At 51.3% G+C, this 26,131-nt stretch overlaps 1 protein-coding gene across 1 annotated transcript in view; it reads left to right on the forward strand.

Moving 5' to 3' along the window:
* Fubp3 (far upstream element binding protein 3) overlaps positions 1-26,131 on the forward strand; it is a 47,260-nt gene that overhangs the window by 11,616 nt on the left and 9,513 nt on the right. Inside the window, exons 2-12 of the mRNA XM_048345047.1 lie at positions 2,551-2,656; positions 11,612-11,645; positions 14,269-14,318; positions 14,693-14,764; positions 16,023-16,080; positions 18,008-18,170; positions 20,732-20,830; positions 21,535-21,639; positions 22,284-22,386; positions 23,499-23,599; positions 25,429-25,570. Coding sequence (XP_048201004.1) covers positions 2,551-2,656; positions 11,612-11,645; positions 14,269-14,318; positions 14,693-14,764; positions 16,023-16,080; positions 18,008-18,170; positions 20,732-20,830; positions 21,535-21,639; positions 22,284-22,386; positions 23,499-23,599; positions 25,429-25,570 — 1,033 coding nt within the window. The remainder of the gene's footprint in view (positions 1-2,550; positions 2,657-11,611; positions 11,646-14,268; positions 14,319-14,692; positions 14,765-16,022; positions 16,081-18,007; positions 18,171-20,731; positions 20,831-21,534; positions 21,640-22,283; positions 22,387-23,498; positions 23,600-25,428; positions 25,571-26,131) is intronic.

The raw sequence follows: 26,131 nt of genomic DNA on the forward strand, positions 1-26,131 counted from the left end.
GCCAATGGTGGGGTCTTGTTAGGCAAGAGTCACAGAGCACATGACCCTTTTACCTGCAACTCGAGTGTATGAGATGAGTCATTCTAGTGTTTTACTTATAGAAGCACTCAAGCAGACCACCCTTGTTTCTTGACCAGACAAGGCACCTTGGTTGTACAAGGTCTGTACGGTAAGCCTCTTGTATGTATGTGGTTTCTGTTCAGGATCTGTACAGTAGGTTTTGTATACCATGTTGTTCGAGGTCTGTACGTAGACATTGTATAAGGTGTCGTTTAATGTCTGCACAGCAGATTTTGTTTGTAGTGTTGTTCAAGGCCTATCTAGTAGATGTTTGTGGGCTTTGCCTGCTGGTTGCCTTATGATCTCTGGGGTCCCTCAGCTGTGCCACACAGTGCAGACAGGCCTAGAGGATATGTAAACTAATAGGTGGGCTGCATTTTTGCTTTTGTGCTGCTGAGGAGTTGAACCCAGGGCCTCACGCATGCTAGGCAAGCACTCTACCCACCAAGCCACATTTCCACCTGCATTTTGGGGGTGTTCAGTTGTGGGGCTTGAACTCGGGATGGGCACTGCCCCTGGACTCTTAGTAAGAGCTCAAGGCTAGCTCTCTACCACTTTGAACTACAGCCCCACTTCTGGTTTACCGGAGGTTAACTGGAGATCTCAGCCCCCTTCGTAGCTAGGACTATAGGCACAAACCAGGACCTGGCCATGGGTTGCATTCTAACAAAGCTTTTATTGCCCAGTCAGGTGGCTTGTTTGGGGTAGCTTGCTGACCCCAGCCTAGACTACAGACTAGGCCAGTAGCTCCCAAACGGTCTTCCTACTTTTACCTCCTTGCAGGCTTTTCCCTTCTAGCAGTCATGGTATCTTTTAAACACAAAGTGATGTTTCCTTCTTCCTTGGAGACTTGTAGCAGGTTCCTATCAGCCAGTCTATAAAGTCCAAGCTGCATCCCTGTCTGTAAGGCTCTGTGCGACCTTTCCACCTCTTAGAGCACATCTGGTTCCTTCCACTCTGACCTGGATTTCTCTTCTATTCATACCTCCTAAGCCTGCTTCTGTCTTAGGGCCTTTGTATAGGCTTCCTAGGACATGCCTCTGCTTTTTCTGCTGTATCCAACTCATTGTCATTGAGGTCTCAAATTGGACACCCCCCCCCCCCACAGAGGTTTTCCCTGGTCACCCTTGTCAGGAGTTGTAAACCTGCTCTTCATCAATCGTTATGGTAATGTTTATCACCCGCTGAAATGGTCAGTTCATTTCACCGTGCCTGCCGTGTGACCCCCCCCACCCCCCACAGCAGCCGACTCCAGGACAGAAGGCCCATGTTGGTCTTCCTTTCCACGGTAGCCCAGCACCTGGAACAGAGCCCGCTGCACAGTAGGTAACAGGCATTTGTGGGGTAAATTGCCTTGTTTTTCCAATCTCGGTATTTGTGATGTGCTTTCTGGTGTTCTTAGCTCCTTTGTTCACAGTATCTTAACTGTCTTTTCAGAAACTGTGAAGTAAATGGTATCACACCCTAGGGGTCTTAGGCAGAGTGGGAAAAGCCTGGCCCAGCGTCCCAGAGCTAGTTAACAGAAAGGAGGAGACCAGGCAGCACCAGGATGGCAGGATCCCTGACATTTTATCTGAACTTAGTTGCCAGTACCAAATTACTGTCTTTGGTTGGTTGCTTATTAAAGTTTATTTGTTTGCATGTTGGTCCCAGAAGGACTCAGACCTCTTGGCACCTTTGGGCTAGGTCAAAACTGCCAGCACACGCTTGGCTGTGTGAGCACTGTCCCTCCACTGTCCCTTCATGGCTTTGCTAGCTGTCCTTGGTCACTCTGCTGCTTGAGCTTAACTGGGACTGACTCCAGGGGCAGTCATAATGAGTACTGCCTTGCTCCAGCCAGGGTTGATTTCTTACGAAGGTCACGTTTGATTTCCTGATGAGAACAAAGTAGATACTAAGAAGTTTTTTTTTGTACCATTTGCTTCTGAAGAGAAGATTTAATAGTGCTGTTCTGTTCTTTGTTGATAGTAAATATAACTGCTGAGGCAGCTCTGAGCTTGCCCCCTTTATTATCTGGTGCGGGAATCCTTCAGAGAGGATGAGAAACTGCGTATGTCGGCCATCTCCTGGGCAGTTCATATGCATTAACCTTAATAGGATGCTGTATTCCTGAAAAGTTGTCACTGTTGGGCCCACCGGGCCTTTTAACCGTCCTGGGGCATCTGAGGGAAGGCACCTGGTGATGGTAAAACCTTTCAGAGCTCTTCATGCCTACCGGCTTTGCTTTCCTGAGGTGTGACGTACCTACATGTTCAGTGGCTGCTTCAAAATGCTAATTGGCTTGTAGAGGACACGTTTTGGGAAGTTGTTTCATTTCTAAAGGCACATTATTAAGGCCAAAAGAAAGCTCAGTAAACAGAGAAGTACACTTGTTTTGCCTTATGTTAATCCAGGTGGGAGGAAATGGGGTGATAGGCCTTTAAAGACTTGTCTTTCTTCAGCAAATACAGCGACCTGTTACTGAGTATTTAAATCTGATTTTCTCCATAGATTGCTGCTAAAATTGATTCAATTCCTCACTTGAATAATTCCACGCCTCTCGTGGACCCCACGGTCTATGGATATGGAGTGCAGAAGCGGCCCTTGGATGATGGAGGTAAGCTGCTATGAACGTCTTGCCTTTCAGACAGCAGTGAACCTGCCGTTTAAGTTTGAATCTGTGTCAGCCATTTCCTTAACGGCTTTCCAGCCTCGCTCGCTTTCAGAGGAATGATGGAGGGGAACATATTTAGGATGATTTTTCTCAGCAATTCTCCAGCATTTGAGTTCCTATTTGCCTTGATAATACAGGAATCTTTTCCACTGAGCTCCTAGGCAGAGTTGGCCTTGAGCATCTGCTGGGAAATAATTTGACCCATTGGGAATTGAGTTTTTGAGTTTTATTTTAAGCGCCGCCACCCCCCTCCCCCTCACCCCCACCCCCGTTCTCCTGTACACCTGTGGGAACTAAAGTTCCTATTTTTCTCCTAAAAAAGCTAAGATTCGGTGATTGGCTCCAGGAAAGGGAAGGAGGATAGCAAACTTCCCACAGTGCCTGCTGGCTTTCACCATCCCCATTTTGACCGGTTTCCGTTCTTTTCTTTCTGTGTATGAGTTTATGTGCTGGTCCTGGGGCTTGAACATCAGGGCCTGGGTGCTGTCCTGAGGTCTTTTTGCACAACGCTAGCGCTCTACCACTTAAAGCACATTTCCACTTCTGGCTTTTCGTGGTTAATTGGAGATAAGAGCATCGCTGACTTTTCTCCCCAGGCTGGCCTCAACTCTGATCCTGAGATCTCAGCCTCCTGAGTAGCTAGGATTACAGACATTGGGTATCAGGTCTAACTTGACAGGCTCATTCTTTTCCTTTTTCTTCTTTCCTTTGTTAAGTTTTTTCAGTTCTTTGAGACAGGGTCTTAAACTATGTAATGGAGGCTATCCTAAGACTGGAAATCTCTTGCTTCGGTTTCCCTAGTGCTGGGATTACAGGAATGCAGCACAGTATATGGTTTCATTGTGACATTTTCATATATGTATATTCTACATACTTTGATCATATTCATACACACAAACAGACACAAACATCCTTGTCTCTCATTCCTGATCTCTATCTTCTTCCCTAATAGTTCCTATGTACTTTCCTGTGTGATAAGATCTTTCTAGAAGATCTTTCTTGTATTCAATCACTGTTTTGTTGGTTTGTTTTGGTGCCCTGCTCATCCTCAAACCACTTGTAAGTGCCCATTGCCGGTTCATGAGCACAGTATCCATTAGAACTGGCTGTAGCAGTGTGCAAGGTTGGTGCATGTGAGCTTGTGTGTGTAATCAGGGATTCAGGGTTTCCTCCTCCAGTCTCGGTCGGTCTTCACGAAATGTACTAATTTTGTATGTTCCTTGGTGATGTATACCTGAATTTTTTCCTTCTTAACAATATGCACTATATAATCTTTTCAAAAAACATTTCTTTAGAAGTATTTAGCAGGGGCTGGGAATATGGCTTGGTGGTAGAGCGCTTGCCTACCATGCACGAAGCCCATGTTCGATTCCTCAGTACCATATAAACAGAAAAGGCCAGAAGTGGCTCTGTGGCTCAAGAGGTAGAGTGCTAGCCTTGAGCAAAAAGAAGCCAGGGACAGTGCCCAGACCCTGAGTCCAAGCCCCAGGACTTGGGGGCGGGGGTGGGGGGGGAGTACTTAGCAAAAATCTAATTAAATGGGATTGATTTTTCTAGTCCCTGTGGGACTTCTAAAAGCACAATGAGCCAGTGTGTTTTTTCTTATTTTTATTTACCTATTTATTTGTGCCAGTACTGGGACTTGAACTCTGGGCATGGGTGCTGTCCCTGACCTTTTTTTTGCTCAAGGCTAACACTCTGGCACTTGAGTCAGAGCACTACTTCTGACTTTTTTTTTCCTTGTTGTTGTTAATTGGAGATAAGGGTCTCTGGGCTTTCCTTATCTGGGCTGTCTTCTATTCTGGATCCTCTGGATTAGCTAGGTTTACAGGCTAATGGTCAATGTTTTTAAACATTGGAATGTCTGAACTCACTGGATGAAGAAGTGGTGTAATGGGAGGATTCTTGTCTGTATACATAATTGTTCAAGATAAGACTTGAAACTGATGTGCTCTGATTACTTATGTTTGACCAGTGTTCATGATTTCTGAGACCAGATACGCTGAGTGCTCTTGCCTGCACTTTTACCTTTGTGAAGAGGTGTAGTGAGAAGAAACCTTTTTACCTTCCCGGAGCTTCTGTGACTTGCTCCCCCCTCCTCTGGGACATGAGTATAAAAATAAACTGCATTGTCTGGTTCTGAGCACAGATCTCCTTAATGCCCAGTATTTCCAGAAATCAAGATCAATACATTTCCAACTCACCCGGCCTTTCACAATTCCTTCTTGTTTTCTCCTGAAGCATGGAGTTGAAGTGTTAAAACCTGGACATGTAGTACACAGATGGTCATTGGGTCCTCTGTGTATGGGACCCCTAATTAAATACTTGCAAAGTAACCCCTCTAGCACTGTGCAGGTATTTTTCTCCCATCAATCCTTTGTATATCTATTGGAAGTAAATCAGCAAAAGGCTTTGAATTTATTGATAAGAGAACTGGGCAGCAGCAGATATCCCCAACTTGGCCATATTCATCCCCAAACCAGTGAAACCAGCCCACTATTCTATCATCTAGTTTCCCTTCTTTTCTTTTAAAGAATAAGTCCTTGTAAGCACAATGGAGTCTCATTTTCCCCCTCTTCTTAGCGCATCCTGTCCTGCCTCTACCCAGGTCTCCTGATACTGGTCTGTGACAGCAGACCAGATTAAAGAACAAGACACTTTACATTCTGCATATCTGTTTGATAAAACTAATCCTGCCCTGCCCGTGAGCACTGTTAAATTACAGTTATGGAATTTTTTTCCCTCCGTTTTGGTTTCCACAAACAGAATTTGGGTGTGAGCTCAGTTAAAATCCCGGGCTCCACTCAGTCTCCTCTTCGCATCGTCTGCTATGAGGCAGGAGAATGTGTGTGAGCCGAAAGGTCCTGCCTGGTGGGAAGAACGTGCGTGCGAGCTTAGAAAGTGCAGAGTACAGGGTGGAGTGCGGCGCTTCCTGCCTAGCAGTGAAGAGCCAAGGAAGGACTCCGCGGGTTGTGTTGGTTTCATTTGGCTGGTTGGGGTTTTTTTGGACAGAAGCTCACCAGATTGCTTCTTTAGCAATATGAACTTTCTAACTTTGCCATGCAGCAGAGTTCTTTGACCATTATGAGGTTAAAGTTCAGTCCTCTAAAATGTTTGGAGGTGTTTTTTAGGTTTACTTAATAACACTTCAGTTTGTGCGTGAGCGCGTGTGTGGTGTGTGTACCAGTACAAAACTCTGTGCTCTCTGTTGGCTTTTTCACTCAGAGTTGGCACTGTATCACTTGAGCCAGTTTTGCAGTTTTAGTTGGAGGGTAAGTCTCTCCGATTTGTCTGCCTGGGCTGGCTTTGAACCGTGATCCTCAGGTTGCAGCCTCCTGAATAGCTAGGATAACAGGTGTGAATCGCCAGTGCCTGGCAAACACTTCAGTGATGAATGTAACCCGGAAAAGTCCCTAACACGCATTTGTTGAGGACAGGGATGTGTGTGCTCTGCAGCACCAGGCAGGATCACAGGGGACTGGCAGCTTTAGAGCTGTGTGAAATGGCAGGTCCTGGAGCCTGCCTCTCCACTCAGCTTGAGGGTCTGCCCCGGTGCTGTGCTCCAGGCAGAGCCGTCCTCCCCTGCATCCGGCTTCGCCCTGGCTGGTCTTAGCATTAACGCTTCAGTCTCAACACCAACATTTCCCAGCAGCCTTGGTTGGAGTCCATGGTGGCACCCTCAGGACTCCTGCTCTGGATCTGGCTTGTGGCACCTTTCCCATCCACTACTTAGTTCACCCTGTGGCTGGAGCGTCTTCCCAGAGCCTGTCTGACCTGTTGTGTTGAAGGGTGCTGGCTCCCGGCAGTCAGGGAAGTCCAGCTCTCTGTGTGGCCATTGCCTCCCTGTCCTTCCAGTCCCTTCCTCTATTCTGCACACCCCTTTCCAGCCTACTGGTGTCTCCGTGCTTCCTGAAGCCAGTCCCTCATCCCAGCTCTCTTCCATAGGACTTCCTCCCCACAACTTGACTCTTGGACTCTCCGCACCTCTCCCTTCTTCCTTCCCTCCTCCTTCCCCTGTCCTTCCCCCTCTCCCCTCCACATCCTCCTCCCTTGCTCACCACCCCAATGCAGAGTAAATGACATTCTGCTTCGAAGCTCCAAGGTGGTTTATTTAACCCCTTCTAGGGGCATACAACATGCCCTCCTTTATTCTGCAGGTGCCAGGTCCCGTTATGCCCCTCTTTCCTGAACTTTATGTACTGTGGCAGACTGTCGTCATTTTCCTGTGGCCTTAGCCAGTGAAAGTAGTAGCTCCTTCTGTGTTTCCCTTGCCCTATCATCTCATGGGCATTTTTAATGTGTGCTGAAAAGTACACTCTAAAGTTAAAAGAATGTCAGAATAGTATTGGCTGAACGTGTGCAGGGGCTGAGCTTTTATTCCAGAAATACTACCCCCTGGTGAGGACTCTGCACCTGTCTCCCCGCTGCCCGTGCTTGGAAGGCTGGGCCTCCTGCCTGCTCCGGCATGCGTGTGCACGTGAGAGGTTTTCTCCTGGCTGAGCGTGAGCTGGCTGGCCGGCTGGCCGTGAGGCATCTTCCAGAGAAGTGGCTGGAGAGCAAAACCTTCCGTGGGTGTTAGGGCAGAACCTGCCCGTCGCCCACAGCACCCGGGAGACTATTTAACCTCTGGGGAATGTAGATGTGTCAGAAGAAGGTTCCTGGGTCTCTACACTTCTTTCCGGGGTTGGGATAATAGTAGAGGCTCTCTGCTCCATCTCTCAAGGGGCTTTAAGGCTCACCTGAGGGTACAGCCTCCCTAAAGAACAGTATTACTACCTTATAAAAGTGGGTCGTACTTACCACGTACCCTGCGGTTGCACTCCCGAGCATTCATTTATCCTCAGGAAATGAAAACTTAGTATTCATAAGGAAGCCTAACTGTAAATCCTCATTAGCAGCTTTTTGCCAAATGGCCTCCAAATCAAAACATCCCAGGGGTCCTTCAGGAGGTACAGGGTGAAAGGGAACAAGTGTGAAACAGTGTGTATGAACCTCTAGGGCTTATGTGACTGCATAAGCCAGTCCCAAAACAGCCTGATCCTCCTTAGGTAACTTTTTTTTGCGGGGGGGGGGCACTGGGGGGGTAGGGGCTTGAACTCGGGGCCCAGATGCTGTCCCTCAGCTCTTTCTGCTCAAAGCTAGGCTAGCCCTCTTACCACTTTGACCCACAGCACCACTTCCAGTTCTCTGGTGATCAATTGGAGATAAGAGTCTCACAGACTTTCCTGCTTGAGCTGGCTTTGAACCGAATGCTTCAGATCTCAGCTTCCTGGGATTACAGGCCTGAGCCACCACCGCCCAGTTTACTCTGTGTTTTGGCCTAGAGCTGGCCTCAGTCTGAGAACCTTTTATCTAGGCCTCTCTCTGTAGCTGGGAATCACAGGAGTAAGCCGCTACACCTGATTTCTTTGTTGAACTGCAGTCCTGTTAACTTTTTGCCCAGGCTGGCTTCAAACTACAACCCCTATCTTCACCTCCTGCAGAGCTGTATTTACAGCAGGTGCCATTGTGCCTGGTCCCAATTACTGTTTCTCTTAGTGTCACTCCATTGCTCTGGAGAAGGGGTACCAGTCCCCATTCATCCCCATCCCTAGTGGTTAGATTAGTCTCCTGCTTTTCCTCGCTCACAAGTAAGAAGCACTGTAAGCAAGAGTCTGGCATTAAGATAAACCTGAAGAATGTTCTCATTTCAAAAAAACCAAATAATTGGCGAAATCAATTACTTGCCTGGGGACGTGGCGCTCTCCTGGGCCTGGGCAGGCACCGCTGCACAGGCTCCAGGAAGCCTTATTTCCCCCAGCCACTGGGTGTCACTTGGCTGGGCCTGGGAAAGCTCTGCCGACCGTCAGGTGATCTGAAGAGGCAGTGACAGGGACCCTTTGGAAGTCCCATGGGCGCTGTGGAGTGTTGTTGCTTCTGGGCGTGGCACCACCCACTTGCCATTCTGTACCATGCCAGTCTCCCTCTCTCGAGGACTAACTGGCATTGTGTTGTCCTTGGGCTTTTGGTGTTGTATTTGTGTGTGTGTGTGTGTGTGTGTGTGCGCGCGCGCGCGCGCATGCCGGTCGGGGGCTTGTACTCAGCCTGGGTGTTGACCTTGAGCTTTTGGTCTCAAGGTTAGTGCTCTCCCACTTGATCCACAGCTCCATTTCCAGCTTTTTGGTGATTAATTGCAGATAAGAGTCTCAAGGAGCCAGGACGCCCATGGCCCATACCTGTAATCCTAACTACTCAGGAGGCTGAGGTCTGAGGACCACCGTTGAAGCCAGCCCAGGCTGGAAAGTCAATGAGACTCTTACCTCCCATAAACTACTCAGGAAAAGCCACAAGTAACGCTGTGGCTCAAGTGGTAGAGTGCTTGCCTTGAGCACAATGAGGCTCAGGGACAGTGTCCAGATTCTGAGTTCAAGCCTCAGAACTGGCCAAAAAAAAAGAGCCTCACCAACATTCCTGCCTAGACTGGCTTCAGATCTCAGTTCTCAGATCTTAGCTTCTGGAGTAGCTGAGCTTGCAAGCTTGAGCCACCCGCACCTGGTCCCTTGGGGGCTTTTGAGGAGGGAAAGGCTGGTGGTGACTTAAAATTGATCCCTGTTATTAAGAGTTGGGTTTATGACCCTGTGATACTGGCTAGCATTTCTTCTGAGGGAGAAAAATTACATCTCCTCCCTCTCCCCTCACACATACTAAGGGGTGAAAAGAATGTGTCTGACCATTGCAGGGTTTTTGTTATTACTGGAATTGCTTACATCATCAGGTCTCTTTTTTTCTGTGAGAAGCTCATCTGTAGCCAAGGCAGCTTCTTAGAAGTTGTGGGCCCTGGCGGAGCTGAGTGACGGGCACGTTGGCCACGACACAGTGCAGCACTGGGGATTTATTCAGCCCTTGTCCTTGTCAGGGGAAAATGGCTGCGGTTAGGGTTGGGTTGGACTGGACAGTGTTCCCACCTGTGTCCTGCACAGCCTCCTCATCGGAAGGCCGAGGCGGCCAGCCTGCCGGGTGAGTGTCCAGCACCCTTCTGTCTGGCTGCTGCTCTTGTCCACTTTCAGACACACTGGACAGGTTTCCTAAGAGAAGCAGCTTAACATGCTGTGGCTCTGTGCTTGCATTAGCAGAGGTGGAGGGTTGTCCTCTAGCTTTTGCCCCCTCTGGCTGTGGGCTGTGGGGGAGTCTTGGGTGGGGCAGCTATGCTGCCCTTGCTCCAGCCTGCACTTGAGGGGGAGCAGCATCTGTGGGATCCCAGTGGGGAAAATGTATTGGTCTTTGCTCTCCCCTCCACCCAAGGGAAGCTGCCGACCCTTACCTGCTAATAGACATGCATTTCCATTTAGCCACATTGCTCTCCTGGGGTCATAGATACTCTTCCTTCTTCACGTTGGGGGGTTTCTCACTAGGCTAGGAACTGTGGTGGAGTTTGGGGACTCTGGGCTTGTGATCTTGACGCCTCGGCCACAGCCCCCAGCCAGCGCGGGGATGGGAGCTGTGTGCCACTCACCCAGCTGACCTGGGCTGCTGAGTGGGAACAGGGAGGCAGACCCACAAGTCCTCTGTCCTCGGCCTTCCTCTGTCCTCCCTGCGCCACACTGGGGCCGAGTCTCTGATGAGCACTCCTTTCCTAAGGGAGAGAAGTGAATGAGGAAGTGCTACCTGTCCGGAGTGGAAACACACAGAAAAAGTTTTCAGAATCAATTCTGTTATCTCTGAGATAAGCAGATTAACAGAATACAGTGTCAATCTCTTGGCTGCAAACCATTATCTTGCTATTGATCCAGAAGAGATACAGTATTTGTTCTGGATCAATAGCTTCAATAAACTCAGTATCTTCGTTTACTTTTTACTACCGTTGTTTCTCAGTGCTTTCTCTTCTTTCAGAATGTCATGGCGTGGTTTCTTGTCCTTTGTCTTTATGACCAGAGACTGTCCAGTCAGAACGGCTGGCCACCTTCCAGCGGGGAGAAGGGCAGTCAGAGTTGTACATTCAGGTGTCAGATCTTTCTGCTTTGTCCTGAAGTTGGTGTAGTTGCTCCTTTCCCTCTTATTAGCTTATGTCTGTCCTTGTAATAACTTTGCCAGAGACATTTTTAATGTTCTTTTTTTGCATCTTGGAAGGTATTAGGTTTGGGTTTATACTTTTTCATTGTCTACTGACTATATTTCTTTAGCTGCATTTTCCAAAAGCGAAACGCCCAGAATCGTTTCTGCTGATGGTTGGTGAAGGGGCCACTCATCAATAGCTGAAAGAGGAGAAGCTGAAGCCTACAGCCTAGCAAAAGTGGTTTTGTGGGAATGTACAGAGTGAGTTTTCATCACCGGAGGCTGTCGGGCAGCGCCGCGTCTGTGCAATGGCCCGGGGAGGCAGCCCTGTGCTCCGGGCATCCGGGGAAGCCAGAGGAGGAGGGCCTTGTCCTCGCCGGGCCGCGCGTGCTGGGGAGCCGGGAGCATATGTGCAGACAGAGCCTCAGTGACGGCAGGGCAGCTGCCCCGGAGCCTCCCCAACAATGCTGCCAGGAGGTTAAGTCTTCTCATTTGCTTTTAAAAGAGAGGGAAGGACCCTTTCTGCCTTCACATTGAGTTTGGGTCCGGAACAGGAGGGAGGTAGGAAGTCAGAGGGATTTAGGCGAGCGGGATTTTCTCCCAGGCCTCGCAGCGTGTGCGCACACACAGATCAATTTCTTATCCCGCGTTCAGCTGGACACTGGGTCGGAGGCTGTGTTGATCAAGATGTCCCCTCCTGTTTCATATCATATACCGCATTCATTGCAGCCACTGAGCCTAAATTACTGTTTGCTTTCTCTCTGCCTGCCTTTCTTCCCCCTGAAACGGTAAGAACTCTTAGAAGGATGAAGTTAGTTTATCCGTGCTAATGCTTTGATTTTTCTTTTCTCTTTCTCTTTGCCACAGTGGGTAACCAGTTAGGGGCCCTGGTACATCAAAGGTAAGCAGTGGGTTATGTTTTATTATTTATTGATCATTTCTAATTGTTTATTGATCCACCATCTGTACTGGAGTGTTAGCAAGTCAGAGGTTGGAGTGTGGAAGCCACAGGCTAGATTTCCTTAAGATTCCCAGGACAGCATAAGCCCATGCACTAACTGACAGCAAAAAAATCTACCCCTTTTGTGCCTAACCTTAGGAAACTGCAGGTTTTTAACTTGAAAGGAGAGAATGTGAAATTGTCCCACCTGGTTTTGTGGGTTTCCCCAGGGTCTTGGGAATCCTCCCTTGGCCTCTTTATCAGGAAGTGCATGGAGTCTTGGGCTCCAGGAGTGGGGCAGGGCTTGAGGAGACCAGAAGCAAGAGTCCTGCCTTGGTGATAGGGACCGGCCAGAGAATCTTGGCCAAGTTCCCAGTTGGTTTATGGGTCTTCTGCCTCCATCCCCTGTCATAGCCTTCTGTTAAATGTTGGGGATTTTGAGAGCTGCAGATCTATGAGGCACCTTTGAAAAGGCCGGTTTGGAAGGTGGGATGTTTGTGGTTGTACGGTCATCCTAAAAGAAAGGTGCAGTGCACAGCCCTTCACAGGGATCTGTCACTCTAACACGGAGGTCCTGCCAAAGGCGGAGGCCCTGCCAGAGGCGGAGGTCTGCCCTGTTCAAGAAATAGCCAGGGGCCTGGGAATATGTATGGCCTAGTGGCAAGAGTGCTTTCCTCGTGTACATGAAGCCCTGGGTTCCATTCCTCAGTACCACATATATGTATTTTTAAATAAGCCAGAAGTAGCGCTGTGGCTCAAGTGGTAGAGTGCTAGCCTGGAGCAAAAAAGAAGCCAGGGACAGTGCTCAGGCCCTGAGCTCAAGGCCCAGGACTGGCAAATAAACAAATTAATTAATTAATTTAAAAAAATCACCAGGACTCAGTTACCCCAGAATTATAGCTTGCTTTTTTGTTTGCTTTCCTTGGTCAATGAATTGTAGTAACTGAAGCAAGGTTACTAATATCAAACTCTTGACTTTCCTATTAAACTATAGGATGTTACTTTCCAAAATGTGCGTGCCTGGTGCATTAGGCAAGCAAGGCTCAGCCTTGCATTTAGAGCAGAGCCTTTTATTCCGGAAAGCCTAGAGAGATCCTCCTGGCGCGCCTCCTCCCCGAGCATCTGTCAGCTTTATTCCTCAGGCCACGGCGCTGCAGAGCTGTGACATTCCCATTGTGGTGTTGGAGGCCCTCTCGTCAGTCTCCTGTAATGCCTTCTGAGAGTAGACAGTGTGCTGCGAGTGTCAAGAGCAAGCAGCAGCTGTGGCCGCCACACATACAGGAACGCTGTCATCCCCGACAGACAGCAGTACACAGGACAGCCTCTGCTGCAGCCTGTTAGATGGCGAGAGCTGGCACGGGCATCAGTGTCACTAACTAGGAAGCCCAAGAAGTGCTTGATTTTTAAGGTAGATGCGTACAGCCAGAGCGAGCACAGGCCTGAGGATGTAAACGCCGCAAGAAGGCTGTCTGCTCCCATCACTGTGATCAGTGGCAAATGCTATTTATGCTATTGCATTTCTTGTAAGTGCTGCATTTCCTCTAAAAAACATGCACTTTATTCAGTCCTTTCTGTGATGGGTAAAAATCCAGCTGTGTGAAAGATGTTTAAAAATGCTTGCCTTTTTTTTTCCCCCCAAACTACTTGCATTTAGCTTTCTCCTAAGGTAAATGTTTAGATTTAATTGCTTTCTGGGGTGTCAGGCAAATTGGATATTGTCCACAATACACTATATGGCAAATTCACGGGTTTGTTGAAAGAGCCAGTGCAGTAGTTAAAAAAAAAAAGGCGTGGGGGCACATAATGGATGAGATACCGTTTCACAGAATAAGCTCCTCTCCACGTAAGTGAGCCGACTGTTCTGCCTTGGTCAACACCAGTTAGACTGCGTACTGTTCATTTGAAGTATCTCACCTTTTTTTTTCTTGGAAGACATAGATCAATTGAAAGGAGGCCAGAAAACAATTTAAAAAAAAAAAAAAAGATGGAGAAACCAGAAGCATTAAGAAAGTTGCTACTTGTTCATGTAGAGGAAGAGACCCTCATAAATGGCCTGGACATCTACCTCCCCAAAGCCTGGAGGATCTCTAGTGTTGGGGATGGATGGATGGCCCCGGGCAGGAGAAAGGGCCTAGCTGATGTACGAGAAGCGACATGGGGCGCATCCGGCCCAGAGGCCGCACAAGGCCTTCAGAATCATTTGTTCTGGCCCTGCCAAGGCAAAGCACAAGTGGGATTTGAAACTTCATGGGTCTGGGAGCTTTTCCAGAGCGACCTAATCTTCAGTATCAGCAACTGTCATGAGCTGTTGGCCTTTGGCAAAAACAAACACACAAACAAAACCCAAAAGTTTCTCCACCCCCTAAGAACAAGAGGAGTTGGTTTAAGGAAATCCACAGGGTCGCTTAATGACATTGTCTCAATGTTCATGAGTCTGTCGCCAAATGGACATGATAATTTTAAGCCTTTGCAATGCCTCATTGCCAGTATGGGGAATTTGAGCCTCTAAAATGGCTATAAAATTCTGTGTCTATGTATTTTTTCCCCTCCAAAGTGTTTTTTTGTTCTTTTTTTTTTTTTTTAGGGCAGTAATAACAGAAGAATTCAAAGTGCCTGATAAAATGGTGGGCTTTAGTAAGTATTTACACCTTTCCCCCTAATTCCCATGTTTTTGTTTTTCTTTAAGGCTCATGAACCGATCTAGTCGGGTGCTTCTCATGTTCTGTACAGCTGTGGAGTGCTGCAGCCTCTCCCTAGGCTAAGGAGAAGGCAGAGCTCTGATGGAGTCTGCTCCCAGTCCCCAAGCAGCCCAAATGCTCTGTCTTCAGGGTCTCACGAGGGATTTCTCTTGTTGTAATGCCCGAAGAGTTGAGATCTGCTCACAGGGCCCACTTGATTGGTAGCGAGCGGCGAGCCGAGTGTAAATGTTTATTGAGTTAATCGAGTCACTTATGCACGGTTAAACATGGAATGAAAGGCATATTCTGACCCTGTCCAATTTGTTGCAGTTATCGGCAGGGGAGGTGAGCAGATCTCACGGATTCAGGCAGAATCTGGTTGCAAAATTCAGATTGCTTCAGGTAAGGACTTCTTCACTGGTAGATGTTAGTTTCGTAGAAGTCAGTGTTTTACAAAACGTTCCAGGCTCACTGCTTTGCCGGTGCCCGGCGGTGTGGGGCTTGGGTAAGTACGTGTGACGTCCTCCTCGCACGTGTGCAGCTGGGCTTCCCCAAGAGCACTCGCACGGGAGCCAACCCAGACCCGCGGCCCCCGCCCGCCCGCCGGGGAGGGCTCCTGCCGCTCCGTGGCCAGCCGCGCCCCCTCTGAACACCGCCTAGGACCTGGTTTTCTGCACCAGAATGTTATGGATGCCAGACCTAGTGGGGCCTGCAGGAGCCTTGTATCTTTGCAGTCACTCCTGGGGCAGCACGCCGGCTTCCCCCCCGAGGGAACAGGACTGGCGTGGGTTCTGGCTGCTTCAGACCTTCCCACCAGGCTCCGATTTGGCCACCGATGTGGAGGACACAGACTGTTTTATTTCCGTGGATGGTCTCAACTTGAATTTGACCTCTTTCACTGGAGAGGATTCTGGAGAACATTTGGCTAATGACATGCTGTTGTCTTAAAAAAAACACTTAGAAGATAGTGGCTGCCTTAGTTATTTTCTCGTTTCCAGTTTTTTTCTCCCCCCCTTGGGTTTTTTTGTTTGTTATCTTGCAGTGCTGAGGATTGAACTCAGGGCCTCTCACATGCTCGGCAAATACTTCGACCAGTTAGCTTCACCCCCAGCCCCTCTCTTTCAAGTTTTTGAGGAAGGACTGTAGGAAGTAGCTTTTAGGAACGAGGGATATCATCATCCTGTGCATGTTGTTGAACAGCCTGGGACCAGGTGCTCGCTGCTGTTGCTGATCTCTTAGGGTGCTCGTGCAGTAGCTGGGAACCCCGATGTGCCTATCGTGCGGTTCCTCACTAGTGTGCCTCAGAGCTGTTTGAAGCCTACTTGAAAGCAGAGCAGTGGAGGAAAGCAAGATGGTGGCTGGAGGATTCGTAGCCCCCGGGTGGGTCACAGACAGACCTGCGCCTTCCTGACCTCCCGGCCGCCCAAGAAGCTAGGATGGAGCTGCCAGCTCCTCTGCTGTCCCCCCGCCAAGCAGGCACACTGGCTTTCAGGGAGGCCGGGCTCCTACGCGCTGGTGTAGGGACCAGCTGCAGGGGCCGCCCAGAGACGGCCTGCACACAGAGGCAGAGGCACCCGGCAGCCCGGTGCCCACCAACACACCTGGCACCCGGCTGCCCGGTGCCCACCAACACACCGCATCTTCTTGATTCTTCTTGTAGAGAGTTCTGGGATTCCAGAGAGGCCCTGTGTACTTACCGGAACCCCAGAAAGTATTGAGTAAGTTTATTTTATTTACTTTTCCTTTCACTCTTCTTCCTCCTTCCCCAAATGGGGAGCAATGGAAGGGCAAAACTGTTCACTGAACCCTGTTGCTGGGTGCTGTAGTCTGGCTACACAGCCGACACTCCCAACAGGAAAGAGGTCTGGGAGGTTGCCACGCCAGGGGCTTTCCTCTTACCTTAAACACGCAAGGTATTGCCTTCACTCCAAACCTGCAGAAAGCCCCACAGCAGTCAAGCTTCTCCTTTACAAAGGGTCTGGGGGCGGACATTTGCCCATCCACATGCCAGTCAATGTGTTCTTGTTAACACCACCTTCACATGAGGGCCTGTCATTTTGTAACCTACAGAGATCTTTGCCTGGGCCGATCCCCTTACCTTCTGATACTTGTGAGCCACATGAAGCCGTTCTTCACGACCTTCGCTCCATGTTAGAGGCCAGAGGAACTGTTCGGCCAGAGGCGTCTTGACTTTTGGGGGCCCTTGCGACAGTATTGGCATTGCTTTCCTATGCTGATACTTGAACCTTGTGCCAGACACAGGCCTCCTAAACCCAAGTACCCTCTGGGGGCGGGGTGGTGAGTCGAGGCAGCTTGCTCCCCTTTTTCAATCTAGTACAGTGTTGTACATGCAGACAGGGTGCTGAGATTATGTCTGGCTCAATAGGTAGGGTTGTTTTATTGTTTCCATTTCTCAGGGAGTCCAGATGAGTTTAAATTCTCTTGTTCTGCTGTAACATTGCAAGCGGTGAACCAGAATAACTGTGGCTGGCAGGTGTGCATTATAGGGCAAACTGGATGGGTCTGCTGGAGTCGCGATATTTTCTTCCAGCGCAGGTTAATCTAGTACGCCAGCAAAATGCTGAAAAGCTGCAGCGGAGAAAGGCCATGGAGCTGGTTCTGCACACAAGGCTTGACGACTTGCGAAGGCATCCTCCTCTCTCCCCTCTCCTTTCTTCCCGCCACTCTTCTAACCATTCCTACTTCTTGTCTACCGGAGGACTTGAGTCGCCAGGATTGTGACTTTGGGAGGCCAGCTCCCTTTTCTCCAGTGAGCATTATTACATTACAGCCAGGTGTTCAGGAGCCAGATGTCCCGCACTATCCGAGATTGTTGAGGTCTGCAAATAACAAACGGCCAGGGAAGATTCTGGTGCAGAAAAAGAAATTGGCCCAACAGGTGGCATTGCTAGACTGGGTCATACCCTCACCATGTTACAGACATGGACGCAAGTAGCACGGCCTTTGAGGCAAGCCCTTGGTCCTACCGAATGGGCTCCGCAAAGACGGTGCCTGCCTGTAAGAGCACAGCTGCAGCCAGGCAAGGCACCGCCCCCCCCTTCCTTTGTCTCTTAAAATCACCCTGTCATTCTGGCCATAGCTTGAAAGTCATAGGGCAGTTTGGTTGGTCATGAAGAAGAAATTTGGAGTTTGATGCAAGTTGGAGCAGCAACTACTAACCCCTGCTTTCTTTTCTCCCATCTTTTTCATTGTGCTCTCTCTCCCCGTCTCCCTCTCTCCCCCCTCCCCTTCCCTTGCTGAGCAAGTGTATACTGAGTGTCTACTCTGAGGGGCTGATGCTGGGTTGGGAGGGTGAGGTGTACCCGGGGATAAGAGGGACTCCCTGCCACCAGGGTAGCTGACATGGCAGTAGGAGGGCAGCACCCAAGCAGACGTGCAGGGCTTGGTATCTGGCAGTAGCCTGCTCTGTGTGCAAACAATAGTGTTGTGGTGTGCATTGCTTTTAAATTCCAGCCCAGTAACGTGGCGGATAGAACAGAGACCTCCCAGGTTGTGGGGCAGGAGCTGGAGCTGGATAGAGGGCTGCCTTGAGTCCCTCGTGAATTCCCCGTGCTGTTTCCTCTCCTTGCAGACCTCAAGCACCCCTTTAATGCTGGTGCTCTTTGGTCTTTTTCCCTCCCAAAGACAAGCCAAACGACTCCTGGGCCAGATTGTGGACCGCTGTCGGAATGGGCCTGGCTTCCACAGTGACATGGATGGCAACAGCACCGTCCAGGAGGTCCTCATCCCTGCCTCCAAAGTGGGTCTGGTCATTGGCAAAGGAGGGGAAACAATCAAGCAATTGCAGGTATGTGAGCCTCACACGTGGAGCAGAGTGCTGCCCCGAAGTGAAGCGGGCCTTCATCCTCGGGGGCCGTGGGGGGGGGGGGGGGGTCCAGCGGGCCTTCATCCTCGGGGGCCGTGGGGGGGGGGGGTCCAGCGGGCCTTCATCCTCCTGGGGGGGGGAGAGTGGGCCTTCATCCTCCTGGGGGGGGGGGAGAGTGGGTCTTCATCCTCCTGGGGGGGGGGGGAGAGTGGGTCTTCATCCTCCTGGGGGGCAGTGGTCTTCATCCTCCTGGGGGGATGGGGGCAGTGGGTCTTCATCCTCCTGGGGGGTAGGAGAGTGGGTCTTCATCCTCCTGGGGAGGGCAGTGGGTCTTCATCCTCTGGGTGAGGGGTCAGTGGGTCTTCATCCTCCTGGGGGGGTGGGCAGTGGGTCTTCATCCTCCTGGGGGGGTGGGCAGTGGGTCTTCATCCTCCTGAGGGGGGGGGCAGTGGGTCTTCATCCTCCTGAGGGGGGTGGGCAGTGGGTCTTCATCCTCCTGAGGGGGGGGCAGTGGGTCTTCATCCTCCTGAGGGGGGGCAGTGGGTCTTCATCCTCCTGAGGGGGGTGGGGGCAGTGGGTCTTCATCCTCCTGAGGGGGATGGGGGCAGTGGGTCTTCATCCCCCTGGGGGGAGGGGGCAGTGGGTCTTCATCCTCCTGGGGGGTGGCAGTGGGTCTTCATCCTCCTGGGGGGCAGTGGGTCTTCATCCTCCTGGGGGGGCAGTGGGTCTTCATCCTCCTGGGGGGGGCAGTGGGTCTTCATCCTCCTGGGGGGAGGGGACAGTGGGTCTTCATCCTCCTGGGGGGGCAGTGGGTCTTCATCCTCCTGGGGGGGGCAGTGGGTCTTCATCCACCTGGGGGGGCAGTGGGTCTTCATCCTCCTGGGGGGGCAGTGGGTCTTCATCCTCCTGGGGGGGGCAGTGGGTCTTCATCCTCCTGGGGGGGCAGTGGGTCTTCATCCTCCTGGGGGGGGGCAGTGGGTCTTCATCCTCTGGGTGAGGGGGGCAGTGGGCCTTCATCCTCCTGAGGGGGATGGGGGCAGTGGGTCTTCATCCTCCTGGGGGCAGCGGGCCTTCATCCTCTTGTTTAGGGTATCGCATCCAACTGCCCCTCTGGGCTGGCCTTGCACGTGGATGCTAAGCCTCCCTCCAAATCCCTGCCCATGTGAGAGAGCCATCCCTCCTCCAGGCAGCAGGCACCTGCCGAGCGTGCACTGGGCAGGCCCCATGCCAAGTACACGGGCACGTGTTGGGACAGGTGTGTCCTGGCACACCGCCATCATGGCCCTGAGGAGGATGTCAGGACCGTTAGGTGTCCCATCACGGAACAGCATCTCCAGTGAACGTATGGCAGCAAACTGGGGCCTCTGTCCTGGTTCTTTTCTTGTTAGTTCCGTGCTCCTAAATGTTCATTTAAAGCTGGGTGTGAAGCTGGGGCTGCTGCTTAGGAAGCTGCAGTCTTCTAGGCCAGTGTAGGCTGGATAGTCCATGACATTCTTATCTCCAATGAACCACCGAAAAGCCAGAAGTGGAGCTCTAGCCTTAGGCAAGAAAGCTCAAGGACTGTGACTAGACACAGATAAGCGAAGCTAGAGCAGCCTGGACTATACAAAGGACCCCATGTCAAAAGGTAAACATTCAAGCCAGCTCTGGTGGCTCATGCCTGTAATCCTAGCTAATCAGGAGGCTTAGATCTGAGCATTGTGGTTCAAAATCAGTCCAAGCAAGAAAATTTGTGAGATTCTGATCTCCAGTTAATGACCAAAAAGCTGGAAATGAGGCTGTGGCTGAAGTGGTAGAGCACTGACCTTGAGCAAACAAAAGCTCAGGGACAGCACCCCAAGTTCAAGGTTCAGAACACACACACGCACACGCACACACGCAGGGCCCAGAGTCCTTTTCTATAAAAGACTGCCTGCTTTGCTGTCATTACGGAGCTGAAAGGACGTTCATTCTGGCAGTCCTTGGAAGGTACTTCATAAACAACAGCTGCTGCTACTTGGGCCAAGCAGGTTTTAGCTTTTAGCATCCTCAGCAAGCTCATCAAGTGCCTATTTTCCCGGTGAGCATAATAATAGTGATACTGGCTTAGGAGAAGGGCTAGAAATGCACTTAACTAAGTTCAGTTTTTCTGGACTTGTTGCTTGTGAACGAACTTCTGTTGCAGAGCTCTAGGGATTTTGTAGCTGCAGGGGAGGGCGTGGCCAGCCTTGTGCGTGCACCTACCCAGAACCTGGTGTTGACCCCCAGTACAGAGGATTTGCTGTCCCAGAATCCATCCACCTTTAAGCCGCTTGGGCTATCTATTGAGAATCCTCTTCACCTGTGAGGGGGGCGGCCGGGAGTGCTGCTCAGTTAGATACATGAGGCAGAGAGCATTTGAGAAGGCCAGCTCGCTAATACTTGGCTATAAATGTTAGGGTGAGACAAAGGAAAAAGGACGGTTTGGGGAAGGGGTAAGAAGGCCGTCCCTTGTAGGTGGGGCATGAGCTGTCCAGTCCACGTCTTATCTTGGCCCTGAGCACTGTCTGATGTGTATTCCTCAGGAGCGGACAGGAGTGAAAATGGTCATGATCCAGGATGGCCCGCTGCCCACGGGAGCAGACAAACCTCTTCGCATCACTGGTGATCCATTTAAAGTACAGGTAGGAAAAACTGGGGGCTGGGGGGCTGGGACCTGGACACGGGGCTAGGTCTTGTTGTTAACTGCCGGATCCGGGGGGGACCTGGGTTTTCAGAGAGAGTATCGTCCAGTGCAGGAGCCACTGGCCACACGTGGCTGCTTGAGTGCATTCAGGGAACACGAATTCATTTCCTCTTTTCCACTCGCTGTATTTCAAGCGCTCAGCAGCAGCGTGAAGATGGGTGGCTGCTGGAAACAGCCATCCATGCGCAGCTGTGCCCAGAGTAGAAGGTGCTCTGAGGAGAGAGGCAGTGTGGGCTTTGCTGGGCTGTGCTCAGCTCCCACACACAGCTCTTGCGAGCCTCGTCTCCCGGGCACGGTCTGGCTTGCAGGCCCTCCGGGTGGTGGTGGGGGTGGACACAGGCCACACCCCACACATGCAGACCACACCCCACACATGCACTCACAGGAATTGGCCTCCTGCTGAAAGTAGCCAGGGCTCAGGCCCCAGCCACCTGGGGCCGTATTGCCAGTCGCAGAATTTGAGTGCTGGTGGACCTCACCATCTCAGCCTATATCCCAGAAGTAGCGAGCGCGCGTTTCCTCACCGGCAAGCACCTCCCGAGTCTTTGGACCTGTGTAGGGAGGGTTCTGTCTTGACAGTTCGCCCACATTGATTTTGTTTTGTGGTTTCTTCCGTGATACCTTTCGCTTGTGTTTACGCAGCAAGCAAAAGAAATGGTACTGGAGATCATCCGAGAAAAAGACCAAGCCGACTTCCGAGGTGTGCGGGGCGATTTCGGCCCCCGAGCGGGAGGAGGCAGCATAGAGGTGAGCAGACAGCAAGAGCACACTTGCTGCAAGGACACACGCGCGGGTCCAAGTGTGGGAAGCCAGCTGCATGTTGCAAGGCACAGATGGTGGGAGATTCTCCTTTAAAGGGTCCCTTGCTGCCCAGATAAAGGCCAAAGTCCTGGCTTTCCTGGTGATCTGTATTGTGGTGGTGTCAAACCTGGAATCCCATTCATTGATGAGGTGAAACCAGCAAGCACTGAGCTACTGTACCCTCATCCACCGGAACGTTCTCTACAATATGGTGAACGTTGCAAATAGGATGCTCTATTCCGTCAGCCAGATGCAGGACAGCCGCAGGATAGGCGAAACCGGAGGCAGCGGAGCAGAGGGCTTGGGGGAGCAGGTTGTCGCATAATGACCAGAGCTGCCAGGGTAGAGGGTGACACAACATGTGACGTGCGCGATAGGTTTCTACATTTGTTCTTTACCTGTTGGGCCTCCATCAGCGGCTGGGTGACACGGCCTCTGTACCAGCACAACTTTCATAATGAGGGAAGCGTGCCCTTCGAAGGATCACTGCTATCATCAAATAGGTCATTCTTGTCGTTAAGAATCTGTCCTTTTTGAAAAATAAGCCAAATTTTCAGGAGTCGTGATGAAGTTTTTGTCTGTGTTCCTAGGTGTCTGTGCCTAGGTTTGCTGTGGGGATAGTAATAGGAAGAAATGGAGAGATGATCAAAAAGATCCAGAATGATGCTGGTGTGAGGATTCAGTTTAAACCAGGTTGGTTGGCATGGTTCACACGCGCTGCGGTCCACTTTCCGGGCCCGCAAGACCACATCCTGTTCCCAGACTGACTGCCCACCAGCCTCTTCTCTTGGCCCTGTCTGCGTGCTTGCCCACGTGCGCACACCTCCCTCCGGCTAGCATGCCTAGCCAAGCGTTCAGGGGCCTGGTCTTTGATTTGGGTTCTTTGTTGTTTTGACTAATACAATGTGGAGAAGTGAACATGGCATTTCCATTTCCACCTTGTAATTTTTCTGAGTTTATACACACACACAGGTGCGCGCGCTGTTGGAAACTTAAGCCTGTAATCGTAGCTACCCAAAAGGCTGAGATCTGAAAAGATGTAGGTTCAAAGCCAGCCTGGGCAAGAAAATCCATGGTACTCTTTTATTTCCAGTTAACCACCCAAAAGCCAGAAGCAGCGATGCATCTCAATTGGTAGAGTGCCAGCCTCAAGTGAAGAAGTGCAGGGAGAAATCAGGGCTCTGGGCTCAAGCCCCAGGACCGGTATACACGCACATGCCACGCAACACACACAGAGGCAGACGAAGGTTTTTGGGTTTTTTGGTGTTTTTTTTTTGCCAATCCTGGGTCTTGAACTCAAGGCCTGGGCTTCTCTGTGCTCAAGGCTAGAGCTCTACCATTTGAGCCACGGCCCCACTTCTGGCTTTTTCTGTTCATGTGGTGCTAAGGAATCGAACCCAGGGCTTTGTGCATGCTAGGCAAGCCCTCTACCACTAAGCCACATTCCCAGCCAGCCAAAGTTTTATTTGTGGCAGGGTCTCACTGTGTTGTCCAGGCTGGCCTAGAACCTCGAATCTTCCAGCTTCAGTGTCCTCTAAGTGCTGGTTTTACAGTCATACACCCCCACACTGTTTCTAATGATAGCTTTTCAAACTAACGACTTGCATGGTGATTAGTGACCTGAAATGTGCAAAAAGGTAGAATCACACACATTTTCCTACTGATCAAGTCACTGCAAAAGGGAACTGCTGACAGTCTCGTTACCTTTGTGGCACTGGTGAGAAAATGGCCTGTTAATTAGATTGGCCTTGGTTTCCTTCCTGGTTTGGGCTGTTGCTGATACTATCTCTTACCTGGTTCCACAGACGATGGCATTAGTCCAGAGCGAGCGGCGCAGGTCATGGGGCCCCCCGATCGCTGTCAGCACGCGGCGCACATCATCAACGAGCTGATTCTTACAGCCCAGGTGGGTGTGTCCAGTTCTCTGGGTGCAAAGGTCTGGCCCCAGGGACAGAAGGGGCCTTCACAGAGCCTTCTTGAAATCTGCCCCATTCCTTCCTGTCTGTCTTTTTCCTTTTTCTGGTTTATTGCTTACTGCCGTGGTACCCAAAAACATAGGCTTTCTTTACTTCATAAGTTCCTGCCTGTTGAAACTGTTTGGGAAAACACCAAGCAGAATGCCACATTCCCAACAGTCTGAGTATTCTAAATGAAGTGGGATCAAGAGAGTGCTTGAGGCCCTGTGGAATCCTAATGCTGTCTTCTCTGGGTTCTCTCTTGAGTCTTTGGAACACTGTCACTTGTGCTAGAGTCGCTGCTGTAAGTGGTAGCCAATCAGCAGTGCTCTCCACATGTGCAGGTTGGGAAAAAGAAGTCAGCAACTAGAACCAAAGGAAAAAGCAGTAGCTTGGAAATTGTATTCCCAGCTCTGCCCTTAGCCATGTGATCTTGGACCAGCCTGGGAAGTTCCAAGACCCAAGCCTCCTTTCCTCTGCAGCCATCTTGAGGGCTTCAGACCTCCGAGGCAGAGCCTCGGTGCTGGGGGAAGCAGAGCCATGGTGCTGGAGGAAACAGCCTCGGTGCTGGGGGAAGCAGAGCCATGGTGCTGGAGGAAACAGCCTCAGTGCTGGGGAAAGCAGAGCCATGGTGCTGGAGGAAACGGCCTCGGTGCTGGGGGAAGCAGAGCCTCCAAGCAGACTCAGAGCTCCTGCATTGTAATTCCAGGACTGGGGGAGGGGAGGCGCCAATATCGGGGCTTAAATTCAGGGCCTGGGTGCCATCCTTGAGTTTTCCACTCAAGACAGGCTGTCTACCACCGGAACCAAAGCTCTACTTCCAGCTTTTGGGAAGTTGATTGGAGATACGAGTGTCTCAGACTTTCCCACCAGTGCTGGCTTCGAAGTGGGATCCTTCGATCTCAGCCTTCTAGGATTACAGTCATGAGCCACCATCTCCCAGCCTGGGCTCGGCTTTTCACAGGAGTCCTGGGCCGCCGCGCTGTCTCTGGTGTCCTGTGTAGTGAGCTGAGTTTGGAGCTGCAGAGGCCAGGGTCCACCTCTGGTGAGACCCCAGGAAGTGGCTGAGAGTCTCCCAGATGACTGCCACTGCTTGTCAGCCGTCTTGCCTGAAGTGGCGTGCAGGGGAAGCACTCCAGGTTGCTCTGCTGGCTTAGCGTCTGGGTAAACCAGGTTCAGTTCTCTCCAAGTTGACATAGGCAGGCTTTGCCGCGTGCTCCTCCGCTGCTGCGCCGCCGGGGAGTGGCTTCCTGCTGGAGGAAGACCAGCCTGACCAGGCTCGGCGTTGAAAGCATTTACTCCTGCTTCCCAAAGTGGTCCGTAGAGGCCCCCGAGTGAGCGTGCTGCTTTTTCTGAGGATCACGACGACCTGTTTTTTTGTCCTTGTTGCTGGCTTGAGTGCGAGGTATTCTGACTCAGACGGCAGGGACTCAGTGGTCCTTCAGTGCAGCCTGGCCAGGGGAGGTCGGGGTGCGCTCACTTCACTCGGGGCTGCGCAGAGCAGAGCGCCTGTGTCAGCCGCAGGGAGAACGGCTTCAGCGTGGAGGAGGCCCTAGAGGTTTGGTGCTGTAATTAAAGTGCCAGAGAGAAGGACGGGGGGGGGGGGGGGGGTTCGGGCAGGCATTTCCATCTGCCTGCACATTTCCAGTGCGTGTGTGCGGTTTATGTGACCACGTGCGTTTCTCTGCACGCGTTTTGCCTGGGTGCTTGGTGGTCTGAGAGAGCGCAGTCACTTTACCTCCCCAGGGGGGCCGCCACACCAACCCTATCTTCTTCCTAGGAAAGAGATGGCTTTGGAGGCCTGGCGGCGGCCAGAGGGAGAAGCCGTGGCCGAGGTGACTGGAGCGTGGGCACCCCCGGCGGCATCCAGGAAGTCACGTACACTGTGCCGGCGGACAAGTGCGGCCTGGTCATCGGCAAAGGTGAGCGGCCGCGGCTCGGGGCGGGGGGGATGGGCAGCCCGCCGAGGCAGGGCACAGCGCCTGTGGACACGGAACGAGGACCACGCTGCCGCTGGGGCAGCGCAGGCCGGTTCTGCCTCTCATCTCTTCTTCGCCTCACTGGACTTGGTGCTCCTTGGTCTTTACCAAGAACAGCTAAAGGCAGCTGTTGGCTTTTATTTTGTGTTTCCACTGCTGCGAATTGAACTCAGCACTTCCCAAGTGCTAGGCAGGTGCTCTCCCCCTCCAAACATCCCCGCCCCCCCCCCCCCCGGCTCTGGTTATGATTTCCTTCCTTCCTTCCCTTCCTCCCTCCAGTCCTGGGCACTGCCCCTCAGCCTCTGTGCTCTACCATTTGAGCCAGCTTTTTCCTGTGAATAATTGGAGCTGAGTCTCCTGGGCTTTCCTGCCAAGGCTGGCTTCCAACGGCAATCCTCCGACCTCAGCCTCCCGAGTCGCTAGGATCAGGTGGGAGCCATGGGCGCCCAGCCTTGGTTTAGTGATTTCTTAGAGGTTTGTGCTCGTGTTAGGGACTGTTGGGTG

This window comes from Perognathus longimembris, chromosome 1 (genome assembly GCF_023159225.1).
Source record: "Perognathus longimembris pacificus isolate PPM17 chromosome 1, ASM2315922v1, whole genome shotgun sequence".
Classification (NCBI taxonomy): Eukaryota; Metazoa; Chordata; class Mammalia; order Rodentia; family Heteromyidae; genus Perognathus; species Perognathus longimembris.